Source organism: Suncus etruscus, chromosome 16, assembly GCF_024139225.1.
Source record: "Suncus etruscus isolate mSunEtr1 chromosome 16, mSunEtr1.pri.cur, whole genome shotgun sequence".
Lineage (NCBI taxonomy): Eukaryota > Metazoa > Chordata > Mammalia > Eulipotyphla > Soricidae > Suncus > Suncus etruscus.
Genome location: NC_064863.1, coordinates 5533124 through 5547389, shown reverse-complemented (window position 1 = coordinate 5547389; position 14266 = coordinate 5533124). Strand labels below are relative to the sequence as shown.

The window sequence follows — 14266 nt, the reverse complement described above, 5'->3', positions numbered from 1 at the left end:
AAATTTTCCAAGGACTCAAAAGAAGAATGGAATAACTTTTCTCTTCTTGGGCATTGATAAGAAATATTTTTCCCTCCCCGTAATCTACATTAAGTAGAAATTTAGCAGACACATCTGTGTCTAGGCTGGTTATAGAGTTAGTAACTGCTTGGTAAATAGAACAATCTCAGCTTCATTATTCCTAGAGTTAAACACCACCCAAGGCTTCCCAGCAAGCTCATAAAAATAAAGAAAATTATAGGGTTTAAGGAGTGCTTTTAAAGACAAATCTTGTTTAAGAAGATTTAATACAAACATTAGGCTATACTATTACAATAATGTGGGAGATTTTCAGTTCTATTCTTTTCATAAGCCAGAGTTTTTATCTAATGTTTCAAAGTTTTTTTTAAACATTAGCATCAAACAGTAATTAAATAATGCTACAAATTTTGGCATCAAAGGAAAATACTGTTTCTTCTTGACTATTAGAGATAATGGTTTGTCTTAGACTTGGTCTGGTTCAAATCTGAGCTGTACATTTTAATTTTATTTTTACTAGTTATAGAATTCTGGGCAAGGCATTTAATACCTCTAAACACCAGAGCTTTTATCTATAAAATTAAGAAGATGACTATTCCTATGACATTGAATAGATGTTTAAGGATGTTAAAACATGTAAAAGCCTATAGTAAATGTCAGCACAACCAAATAAGCAGCCCCTCATTACAATGAACCACAAGACAACTTACTTTTTAGCTATCTATAAGACAATCATGATGCTTCATTAAATCACCATCACATATGATCATCCATTATATTGCATTATATCATCCATTATATTATGCATAGCCTGTTACTGTACAACTCCCACCACTATCTACAGCTTTCCTCAATCAACTCTAAATGATATGATACCACGTGATGCCAGTTGAATATTACATGTCAGCATCACTGTCATTACTGGTTACCACTGTCACTGTATCGCTATGTATAGTTCACAATAATCTACCTTCATCACCACTGCCCTCATTGAATGGCCACCTCCCTATGATTTACCATGATCACCCAAAACCCTGTTAGCTTTCATTGCTTGCAGAGGCCATAAAGTGTTCAGAGAAGACTTTTTTCTTTAAATAATTTTTATTGTGACCAAAGTGGATTACACATTTTTCACAGTAATATTTTAGGTACATAGCTACATTAAACTCAGGTCATTCCCACCACCAGTGTTGTTCCTAGCATTCATCCTATACCCCTTCCTTTGCCCCCCAGACTGCTAATATAAGTGGTTCTCTCTGTATCTAGTTTGTTACAGAATGGGTATCATTCTGTTGTCGTTGGCTTTGGATTTGGTGTTTAAGACTGATCATTTGGTTTTTTTTTTTTACTCAATGTTCGTACAACTGTTTTTTTTTTTAATTTAAACACCTTGATTACATACATGATTGTGTTTGGGTTTCACTCATGTAAAGGACACCCCCCATCACCAGTGCAACATTCCCATCACCAATGTCCCAAGTTTCCCTCCTCCCCACCCGACCCCTGCCTGTACTCTAAACAGGCTCTGCATTTCCCTCATACATTCTCAATATTAGGACAGTTAAAAATGTAGTTATTTCTCTAACTAAACTCATCACTATTTGTGGTGAGCTTCCTGAGGTGAGCTGGAACTTCCAGCTCTTTTCTCTTTTGTGTCTGAAAATTATTATTGCAAGAATGTCTTTCATTTTTCTTAAAACCCATAGATGAGTGAGACCATTCTGCGTTTTTCTCTCTCTCTCTGACTTATTTCACTCAGCATAATAGATTCCGTGTACATCCATGTATAGGAAAATTTCATGACTTCATCTCTCCTGACAGCTGCATAATATTCCATTGTGTATATGTACCACAGTTTCTTTAGCCATTCGTCTACAACTGTTTGATCTTGGTACTATCCATTTTAAATGACCTCTTAAGCAGAAGCTTAAATAAGACTTTGAGATTGGGGTTTTGGATGTAGTTTAGTGGGAGAGCAGAACGACAGGTAAGTATAGTACTTGTAAGGAAAGAAAAATAAAAGATCAACTTTTGGATATGTATAGGTTTCGTGTCTCGGGTACGTGTCTCAAGTACTGACCACTGTGTTAGTAAGGTATATCTATATAGGTGTTTACCCTTTGCAGTATTGTCCATAGCACCCTATAAGTCAGCTTTCCTTTCCTATAGAGGAGGTAACCGTTGGGTTTTCATTTGACAGAGATTGAATTGATGATAGTGAGGAGAAGGTGGAAGAAGAGGGAGACAAGAAGTGAGAGAAGGAAGAACAAAACAAAACAAACCAACAATCAAACAACAACAACAACAACAAAAATACGAAGTAATGAAAACAGAGGGTGCAAGAGCAAGGGCCTGTTAGTTTGCTTGAACGTGTTCGATCCCTGTAGGAAAAATCTGTAGGTCATGGTTGTTACTTCGGTGATCTGGCTGGTCATGTGCTTCAAGTCCTAAAAGAAGGCATAATCTAGAGATAAAGGGTACATTAAAGAGCTTTATCCAGCAATTTTCATTATTCAAGCTGAGTATGGTGCCTCATGTGACTGAGCATTGAGGTACCACCATAGTATGTTCACCCTTTGTCTCCAGGAACCCCTGTTTTCTCTATGCTGCTGTTTCTGCTGTTGCTGGTTTCTTTATGATATAATGTGTAGTCGGGCTTTGTGTTGTTTCTCTTCCCTTTGTTTTTGGGCTTTACTCCCTAGTATATGGTGATTATTACGGTGTTTGAGGTTTCTATCCTGTTACACCCTGTTATTTAATCGTGGGGTATTGGTTGTATATCTGGTGTATATTCTAGGTACTTCAAAATAGTGCTATCATTTCTTTATCTTTCGTTGAACATAATATGTTCTAGGTCCATCCACATTGCTGCAAAGTCTGTGACTGTATTATTTCTGACTACCATGTAGTATTCCATTGTGTATAGATACTTTTTAAAAAATAATTTTCATTGTTACCAAAGTAAATCATGAATTTCTGACAGTAATATTTAAGGTACATAGTGATATTGAATCAGTGGCATTCCCACCACCAGTGTTGTCCTCCCTCCTGTTCCCAGCATGCATCCCATATTCCCCTACTTTGTCCCCCCACACTGCTAGTATAACTGATCCCTCTTTGTATAGCTTACTGTAGATTGGGTAATGAGTCTGTTGTCATTGACTGTGGGTTTGGTGTTTAAGTCTGATCATTTTTTATTTCTACTCAATTGAAGTATTTTTTAAATTCCTTTAGGTGTTCAATATGATTCTAACATTTTTCTACTTTCCACTACTCTCATCACCACTGCTAGTACCATTTTTATTGAGATGTTATGATTTACAATGCTGTGAATGATAGTTTCATGTCTGCATTCTCCCAATACTACACCTACCACTAAGTGCCCACTTCTCTCCACAGGCAATCTTAATTCTGTAGAGAAATTTTTAGTTTGGTTATATTTGGTAATCTGTTGCTTCCACCCTATGTTTCTTTATGTCCTACATATGAGAGAGATCATTCTGTACCTGTCTGTTTCCTTTGGACTGACTTCACCCAGTATGTTAATCTCCAGTTACATTCATGTAGCAGAAAATTGCATGATTTAACTATTTCTCTTTTTGTTTGTTTTTGAGTCACACCTGGAAGTGCTCAGGGGTGTCTCCTGGTTCTGCACTTAGAAATTGCTCCTGGCAGGCTCGGGGGACCATATGGGATGCTGGAAATCTAACTGGGTCTGTCAGGGGTTGGCTATATGCAAGGCAAAAATGCCCTACCGCTGTGCTATTGGTCTGGCCCCGATTTTATTATTTCTTATAATAATTTATACAACAATACCATTGAATGTATTTTCTTGTGCATATATAATACAATTTCTTTTTTTTGTTTTTGTTTTTTGTTTTTTTTTGGTTTTTGGGTCACACCCAGCGGTGCTCAGGGGTTACTCCTGGCTGTCTGCTCAGAAATAGCTCCTGGCAGGCACGGGAGACCATATGGGACACTGGGATTCGAACCAACCACCTTTGGTCCTGGATCGGCTGCTTGCAAGGCAAACGCTGCTGTGCTATCTCTCCGGGCCCATAATACAATTTCTTTATCCATTTACCTATTTTGGGCCAGTTGTGTCGTTTCCAGATGTTGCGTATTATGAATAGTGCTACAATGAACACAAGCGTGCAGGGGCTTTTCAAAAATGTTTATGGAGAGCTCATTCACTTTTTTTTTTTTAATTTCAATCTATGTCTTTTTCTGATATCCTTATTTTTTCTCTTCCTCAGCCTGATATATTAACTTCCATGTAGTGGGTTTCTTTTAACATATGCAGGCCAATGCCATCACCCATCAACACCACTTCCTCCTAAAAATCCTGCCTCTGGGGGCTGGAGAGAAAATATAGCAGGTAAGGTACTGTTTACATGCAGCTGGCCTGGCACAGTGAAAGATTCCTCAAGATCTTCTCAGAGTGATTCCTGAGCACAAAGCCCCAAACAAACAAAAATTAAAAATAAAAAGTAAAAAAAATTAATTAAAAATAAAAATTCTGAGGCTGGAGTGGTAGCACAGCAGTAGGGCATTTGCCTTGCAAATGGCTGACCCAGGATGGACGCAGGTTCGATCCCCGGCATTCCATATGATCCCCCAAGTCAGGAGTGATTTCTGAGCACAGAGCCAGGAGTAACCACCAGGGGTGGCCCAAAAAACAAAAACAAAAAATAAAAATTCTGTACCTGTAATTCCTTTTAGCGGTTTCTCCTTTATTCCATTCCTACCATCACAGTTATCATGAATAAACTTGTTATTCTCACCTGGGCACAGATATCCTATGTGGCACTTTCAGTCTCTTTTCTGTTAAAAAGATCTCTCAGTTCTCTTCACATTGAATCAAAACTAAAGTTTAGCTTGGAATTCCAGTTCTCCTTCTTATAGTTTCCTATCTACCTTTAAAACCTCATTTTTACTACTGTCATCTATGATTAATCCTCCTGACAGATAAGTGATTTTATTTCCTGAGTACAGTTTGCATTAGCCTTCAGGCCACTGCTCATTTTGCTGCCCAACTGAATTACCTCTCCTGCATCTCTGCATCTGGAAACCTGACCTTTCAAAGTTTGCCTTTCTCCACGTGGCATTTAAAAATTTCTAAAGAACTGAGTGTCCAACCCTTCACTCCCCCTTGCTCCACCCACAATGAAGTCTTTAGTGCTCTTTCCCTGTTTAACTCTACTTATTATATGACCTATGTTGATGTCTCTTCTGGACTGCAAATTCTTTGAAAGCAAAAGCTAACATCCTTTTAGAAAACCAATGGCGTCCTTAGTATTACAGAGACATAATAAGCATTAAATTGAAATGCACGTATCTTCCTACTGATGGGACAAAGTACTGGAGCTTGTGGCACTGTCAAACTACACAGAAGAGAATGTTTAAAAGGCATAAACAGCCTGAAAGCAATGAAGCAGACCAAATATTTAGGTCCAGGGTTTAATTCAGGATGTTTGTTTATACCTGATTAGGGTAAGCAAATATTGGAACCTGGGAAATTGACTTAGGAGCAGAGTCAGTGGATTTCTTTACATTCATAACTCACATAGACAGTCCCCCTCAATGACCCATAAAGTCCTTGATTCTGACTGCGAAGGTGGCCAAGATGAATTCACTGGTCCTGCCTTGACCTGGTTTGTGCTCTATAGTTATGGTCTATTTGCATAATTTGGTGACTCACACAAATTCTCAAAGTCCACGTTATAACATTTTTTATTATGACGGAATTTGGTGTTAATTGTAGACATGTGATCATTTGGATAGGAAGTGGAGGGACTCTGATACTGACCTCTGAGGAAGGATATAGAGTTTAGCATTATTGGTGGTGAACAGTAGAAAAGGGACTGGAGAAAATTATATATATGGAGAAAAGCAGAAGATGGGCGATTAAAAAGTGGAACTACCAACACCAAATCCAATGACTACAGAATCAATACCCAATCTACAGCAAGCTAGACACAGAGGGGACCACTTACACTTGCAGTTCGGGGGCAAAAGAGGAGGATATGGGATGCATGCTGGGAAAAGGGGTGGAGGGAGGACAACATTGGTGGTGGGAATGCCCCTAACTCATGTCACTATGTACCTAAAATATTACTGTCAAAGATTTGTAATCCACTTTGGTCAAAATAAAAATTATTTTATTAAAAAAAGTGGAACTACCATTATTTGAAGATGATTATATTTGTGTATGTATTAATATAAAACCCCGACTCCATTAAAAAAGTATCATGAACACTGAATACAGCAACGTAGTTGCATATGAAATCAACATAGAATAATTTCTTTCCTTCCATTATTTCTTCTCTTTGTTCTTTCCCTCCCTCCCTCCCTCCTTTCCCTCCTGCCTTTCCCTCCCTCCCTCCCGCCTTTCCCTCCCTCCCTCCCTCCCTCCCTCCTTCCCTCCCTACCTCCCTCCCTCCCTCCCTCCCTCCCTCCCTCCCTTCCTTCCTTCCTTCCTTCCTTCCTTCCTTCCTTCCTTCCTTCCTTCCTTCCTTCCTTCCTTCCTTCCTTCCTTCCTTCCTTCCTTCCGTCCTTCCTTCTACTATGCTCAGAGCTTACTCCTGACTCTGTTCAATGATTATTCCTGGCATATGGGAATCGGGCTACCATATGGGTGCTGAGTCTTGAGCCTGGATGGCCCCATGGAAAGCAAGTGCCCTACCTTCTGTACTATCTCTACAGTCCAATCTATTGTACTTCTATGTGCAGATCATGAATGAGAATAAATTTTTAAAATTCCATTTACAACTGAACAGAGAATAGAAGGTAAGAGATCTGTGCAACAAAAATGATGCCATTGTTAAAAGACTGAACAAGACAGATATGAAAATAATTTCCACACATATAGAGGAGAAGAATTGGTATAGTTTTAATATTCATCTGTCAAAAGTAATATATGGGTTTAATGCAGACTGACAATTTCAATATTTATAAAAGAGCAAGAAATATTCTGGTTTATATGGAATCCCAATAGGACTTCAAATACCTATGACAATGCTGAGAGCACAAAAGAAAAATGAAGGCACTGGATTACCCAATTCAAACTGTATTACAAAGCAAAAGTAATTAATGCTGCATGATACGATTATAAAAACAGACATGTGGATCAATGGAATAGAAATTAAAGCTCCAAAATAAACTCATACATTTATCAATATCTAATTTATGGTAAATGATCTAAAGTTAGACAGTAAAGAAAAGAGTCTATTTTATTAATGGTGAGGAAAATCTGGACAGCCATATGTAAAAATGAAATTAGGATACTGTAATCTCATATTAAACAATAAGATTAATGTCATATTCAAACATTGTACCATGAGGCCCGGCAGGCTAAACTGAGTGTCACCAGGAGTGATTTCAGTTCCTTTAGGTGCTTTTGAGTTCCTCTGCGTGTGGTCCCCAAAATGTATATATTTAAAACATGGAGTCAATAGAGGATTGGAGAGATAATACAACATTAAGGCATTTTCCTTACATATAGCCAACTCAGGTTCTATCCCAGCACTACATATGGTCCCCTGCGATGATTCCTGAGCACAGAGCCATGATTCAGTAGTATGTATGATCCATCATACAATTATACCATGCTTCAGTGATTGTATTTTTGTGTCTTTCCAAAGAACATGAAAACATTAACCTAGAATGTTATAACCAGACTAACATTTACTGCAGCTTTGTTATTTACAATAGTAAAGCATAGAAATACTTGTTGCTAGATAGCACCATTCTATAATAAAGTACTGTTCCATTACTAAAAATGCAACTTTCATGTTCATAACAAAGTAGAAGCAGTTTGAGGTAATAATGCAAATAAAAATAAGTCAGAAGGAGCCAGGACAAGTAGTGGATGGTTTCACTTGTCTGTGCAATATAAGGGTATAAATTCAGTACCTAGGCAAAAAATAAAAAAGATAAACTAGTGGACATTGATAACAGAACTAAGGTTATCTGAGAAGGAAATGGGAAAGGAGAGCATGTGGGAGGTATAAAATATTAATTAAAAGAAAAGAAACTCAACAAAGACTCCTGCTGGATGAAATCTAGGGAGCAATAGAGAGGCATCTTTAGTTTTGTGGCCCAGTCAAAATGAGTTTATACAATAGAAATAACTTAAATATTAAGTACATAAGTTAGGGTAGGGGTGAAGGGAGGCAAGAAGGGAAACAGATGAATTTAATGATCACATCATGTCAATATGTTGTGAGATAGATTATCAAAATTTAGACTAAATGGCATTATTGTTTAATACCTGACTTCTTAAACTAGTCAACTAGCTTAGCTGAAATTGTTAGCCTTGAATTTTTAAGCAGAGAGAAGCAAAAAGATCATAACCATAAAACAAACACAAGTGAATTAGTCTTGTAATATCTTGAAGGTACATTTTCTTATTTACATATTTTATTTACATTGCTTAATTAAATCACTGTGATATAGTTACAAAGATGTTCATGATGAGCTTCAGTCATACAATGTCCAACACCATCCATTCATTAATGCACATTTCTGACCATTATTGTTCCCAATTTCCTTCCTGGCCTCCCACTGCTCTCCCTCTGCTTGCTTCTAGGGTAGATATCTTTCTTCTCTCTATCTCTCTTGGTCTATTTATTCCTTTTATTTTCTTTTAGACATTGTAATTTGCAATATTGTTACTGAAGGGGTACCATGCATATAACTTTACATCTTTCAGCACCCAGTTCTCATCTCAGAGTGATCATTTCCAACTGTCACTGACATGGTAGTCTCTTCTCTGCCCGAACTGCACTCCCATACTCTGGTGGCAAGCTTCCTATCATGGACCAGTATTCCTGGTCCTCATCTCATAATAAATCAATCCTATTTCTCATACTATGCAACTCAATTAGATTAGTGCCAGTAAAGAAGTTTTGTAATCTTGGAATCCTCTACAAATGAAAAATGATGTATTAAGAAGATTAGAATTTAGGTTCAGTATAACAATTTTTATCTGGGGCCTTAGTTATCTTTTACAGTTATTCAGACGTCTTCCAGTCATCCACCTTATAGTCTAATGATATGCAAGCATATTTGTATTTGTTCTTATGGATAAGCAAGACAAAAGTATTAATAAATAAGCCTCTTTGAACTGAGGCTGGTAATATGTTCAGGAGCATCCAACAAGTTTCTCACTGGATCTAACCAGTGAACTCTGAATTCTCTCCTTTGGACTTTACCCTTGATCCTTATCTAGCCTAAGTCTCTCTGAGATTCTCACCTGGACCTGTGTGGGCTGTCACCTACTTCTAGAATATATCATTTATATACAGAAAGTAAAGCAAAGGATATCCTTTCCTTGCATGCACCCACAAGTCTACATGCTAGTCCTAAAAGGCATAGAAAATGTGGGACTCACTATTCACGAAGACAGCAAACCGCAGGAAGGATAGGTACCGCTCTCCTTCAATGGGGTTCCAGCCAACATCAGGGTATCCTTTGGCCAGAAGCATGGGACAGCTCTGCAAGCCACAGCCTGCCAAGTAGGTTACCACCTGCCAAAAAGAAAACAGTTACTTGCAAAAGTGTTCATTTAAAAAAATTTGGATTGCTTGTACAGCTTACACATTTTCTGAGAAGTGAAGGCTCTCATGTCTCTAGAAGTAAAATAGCCCAAGATTTTCCAAGCAAATAATTTAGTAGGTTTAAAACCATAACCTCCAATTCATTTCTGTTTCTGAGGTATTCATGAGACTGATGATTACTGTCCTGTAGGAATACATCACCAGCTCTCAGTTCTCTGATCTCCCCAGTTTTGACCAAGTGGAAACAGCCACTTAAAAATAGGTCTAAATAACTGGAAAAAATAAGGGTGGATACAGACTGCTCACTGGGCTACAGCACTTGATGACCCAAATATTCAATCATTGTTGACTCTAAAAAGCCATTGACTCATTAGAGATTCCTACTCAAGTTCTTGATCAATAACAGTTGTCTGTTATTGATACCCAATCTACAAGATATCCAATCAAGATACCCATTCTACAACAAGCTGTATGCAAAGGGGACCTATGACACTAGCAGTCCAGGAGACAAAGGGGGAGGTATAGGATGCATGCTGGGAATAGGGGTGGAGGGAGGACAGCTCTGGTGGTAGGAATGGCCCTAATTCACTATCACTATGTACCTTAAGAATAACCTAAGAATAACCTTAAGAATAAAAGACTTGTAATTCACATTGGTCACAATAAAAATTATAATTAAAAATAAGAGTTGTCTCTTGTTAAAAACCAATATGTCATGGCTGGGATGACTAGTGAAGAAGACATACCTTTAAGACTGAGGACTGGGAATGTCGTCTTAGATTTTGGTTACCAGACAATAACACAAGATACTAGTTCTACCATCTTACAGAATACAATCTATCTACTTTTAAAAAGGTATCAGGCAAAAAGTCTGGAAAATCGCTTCTTGTTTGAAATGTAGTAGAGATTCTAATTTAGCTTTTGATATTTTGTAAGTGCAGAGAATTTACTATGTTGAAAAATCTTCTAAGTCAGGAATAGCACTTTTCCCCTATTTTGTAACCCGTAGGCTCTGGCACATAAATGCATAATACATGTTTGTCAAATGCATCAGGGATTTGCTGATGTCAAATACTCTTAGATATTTTGCAAGAATAGTGAATCTCAGTAAGAAACTATCAGGAATTATTTTCTTCTTGAGCCTGTAAGGATATTATTCTTCTTGGATCTCAAGCAGATCCGGTCTTTCAAATGTCAGGGAAAACATCAATAATTGTAGGAAATAAGCAGAGTTCCCAGGTTACATACACAAGGCATTTTTTAATTGAAAAATGAGTCCACATCTTTGGGTAGCTCTTCAATTTTAAGGAACTAAATTCAAGCTGTGATCATTAGAAGAGGTAATGGTGGCATTTACTGCTCTTTCTTTCTTTCTTTTTCTTTTTCTTTTTTTTTTTTGTTTTTTAGGCCACACCTGTTTTTACTGCTCTTTCCTTCCTCCCTTTCAGTGGGTTCATTCCCTGATGCTGATCGGGATTATTTCTGTGGCACTGTACAGAGCCAAGGGTGGCAAACCTCAGCATGTCCTTTTTCAGATTTTCTGAGTTTATTTCTCTCTCTCCCTGTCTCCTGGCTTCATATGTCATATCTAGTATTTTCAAGGGAAGCTGATCATCCAACATCATTTCAAAAGATAACTTATGTACTGGATAGTCTACCTAATGGTATTATCTTCTAGTAAGAGAAACAATAGCTACTTAAAAATTTTAAATATAAATCACTGGTTATCATCTCACCACTAAAAATGAGAAAGTTCTTGTGATTTAAATGTAGAAAAATAGAGTTTAGCTCAAGTCTGACCCACTAGCAGCAGAGATCATGAACAGCCATAGTTTTTGTGTCATGGCTTTCATACAATGAAGAATTGAGTGGCCTTACCAGGATTCCATGTGTGGAAGGGGTACTATTCTCATCTCTATTCCAGTCAGTGATATGGATCAAAATGATACATATTTTCTAAAATACAGGTTATTTTTGTGTTCTTCTTAATCCCTTCAATGGTGTCCACCCTTCTTAGCCTCACAGTGAAATTTTATAATATACCAGAGCACTGCCTCTGGAGCCTAGTTCTTCTGTGACTCTTACTTACAACCTGCCTGATCTCCAAGGACATCACCATATCTCCCTGCAATTTACTTTACTCTTTATGAATGGATCATCATTGAAAAAGCTGGTTCTGAGAGCCATGCAAGTTTACTCACAATGGTGGAGGTGGGGCAGTGCCCAGTTACTCTGTAAAGATGTGAACTAACAGCACTGTTAGCAGAGTCCAGTTCCGGGTCCCTCCTCATTTCTCACAGTTCTCCCAACTACCCTGTGCTCTGGTTTCCCCCGACATTCCAGTTCTCAAGCACACCATGATTTTCCTCTCTGAACTCTTAATATCCCTGGCACCGTCTTTGGAAAGACAAGGCTTCTTTGCTTCCATGGGCTCCTCCAGAAGCCCCAATCTCAGCTCATCGCATTTCCAAGCTTTTTCCACTGCACTTATCAGGGTTAGCTTCTGCTCTCCCCTAGAAAAGATGGATACACCCCTGCTTCATCCACTGCCTCTAGGAATGTAGTTCCCTGTGCTGGAGGGGCAGTTCAGCTGTGTCTACCTTGAACACATCTAGACATACTCCAGCTTAGTTGTAAGCATCCACTTTTCTCTCAAGCCCATTTGCTTTAGTTTGAAAACATACATTTAATGGCATAGAATCTTATGAGGAAGCACGGGTGTCTGGTGGAATGCAATGAGTCCAAGGAGGTGAGGCCTCCATATCCAAGTAGCATAGAGTCTACCTCTCCAGGTTTATGAAACTGCTTTTCCCCACAGGAATTGTTCTAGCCATAATGGCAGTGCAGCTACCAAGGCCCTCGCATTCTTTCACATTGTCATCATATGCTGAAGAGGTCTGGATGGAAACCCAGCCTTTGGCAAACTTTTCCTTTACTTGACTACAGTAAGTAGAAGAAAGAAATACGAGGGAGGGACTTCAGAGCATAAAAACCGGCTAACCTTTGCAAAAGCTGGCTCCCTGTGTGTGACACCAGGCGGGGAAAATCCGCGAAAGTACACCGGCCCAGTGGGGCTCAGCTGTGAAAGACTGTGAGTGTGACCTGTCTATGTCTGTCTACTGTCCTCTTGCGTGAAACTCTTGCGAGTGGGGCAAAAAGAGGCTCAGAGGAGCACGGCCGCTCCGCTTCGCTACGCGGCCGTGCACTCTTTCTAAGGAAAGAACTCCATTGCAACAAGAAGGAAAAATCACACTAAGAACGGCGCTATATCACAGAAGCAAACATTTCTCTCTGGACTGTCTTCTCTGTTGCATGCTCGGGCCTAAGATTTGACCCAGTGTGAGGCTTCATCCACGGAGGACTCCCCTCCCTTAGAGGCAAGTCAGCCCATCCAGAAAGGGAGGTGCCAGAGGAGTGTGCTGCCTACATCATATAGACAATGAATACCACCACAACACGTAGAAAAACCCACAATACAAGTGTGACAATGGGGAAACAACGCAGGCCAGCATCTGACATAGAGAATGAAGATGACAATTCTGAGGACCAGATAATGACTGAACAACTAATCAACCTCTCAGATAAGGACTTTAGACTAGCAATATGGAAGGTGCTCAACAGACTCCAAGAAACCATGGATCGAGTTGAACAGAACACTAATAAGAACCAAGAAAATATGAAGGCAGAAATGACAAAACTCCAAACTGAAATAACATGTCAACTAACAGGACTGAAAAAGTCAGTAAACGAAGTGAATGACAAAATGGATAAGCTCTGGGACAGGGTATCAGAAGCTGAGAATAGACTTGGTGCTGTGGAAGATGAGATACATAACAATTCCATACAGCAGGAGAGATTGGACAAAAAACTTAAAGCAAATGAGCAGACAATGGAAAAATTAGTCAAAGAATGGGAACAGACGAAAATAGAAGTCTATGATAAGATCAACAGAAACAACTTAAGAATCATTGGAGTCCCAGAGACCCAGGAAGAAAATTTCCAGGAAGAATCAATGGTCAAGAACATCATTAAAGAGAAACTTCCAGAGCTAAAGAATATAGGTGATCAAATCCTGCATGCCCGAAGAGTACCAACCAAAAGAGACCCCAAAAAAACCACCCCAAGACACATCCTAGTCACAATGACAAATCCCACAGATAGAGACAGAATTCTGAAAACAGCAAGATCAAAAGGGGAAATCACGTTCAAGCAAGCTTCCCTGAGATTTACAGCAGACCTGTCACCAGAAACGCTCAATGCCAGAAAGCAGTGGTGGGATATTGTGACAAGACTGAATGAAATGAATGCTTCACCCAGAATACTATACCCAGCAAAACTCACTTTCCGGTTTGATGGAAGAATACATGGTTTCACAGACAAAAAACAGCTCAGAAACTTCACAGACACAAAACCAGTCTTAAGAGAAAAACTGAAAGACCTAATCTAAGACAAGACTACCCAAAAGACACACCAAATTTTGAAATAAAGATGGCGTTAAATCCCAGGACAATTCTTTCTCTCAACGTCAATGGACTAAATGCACCAGTTAAGAGACACAGAGTGGCTAAATGGATCAAAAAACTCAATCCAACCTTCTGCTGCCTACAAGAAACGCACCTGAATAGTCAGAACAAACATAGACTCAAAATAAAAGGCTGGAGAAAAGTTATCCAAGCAAACAACACCCA

At 38.8% G+C, this 14266-nt stretch overlaps 1 protein-coding gene across 1 annotated transcript in view; it reads right to left on the bottom strand.

The window, feature by feature from the left end:
• Positions 1 to 14266, bottom strand: part of RYR3 (ryanodine receptor 3) — a 473873-nt gene that overhangs the window by 161730 nt on the left and 297877 nt on the right. The window contains exon 44 of the mRNA XM_049790221.1: positions 9413 to 9548. Coding sequence (XP_049646178.1) covers positions 9413 to 9548 — 136 coding nt within the window. The remainder of the gene's footprint in view (positions 1 to 9412; positions 9549 to 14266) is intronic.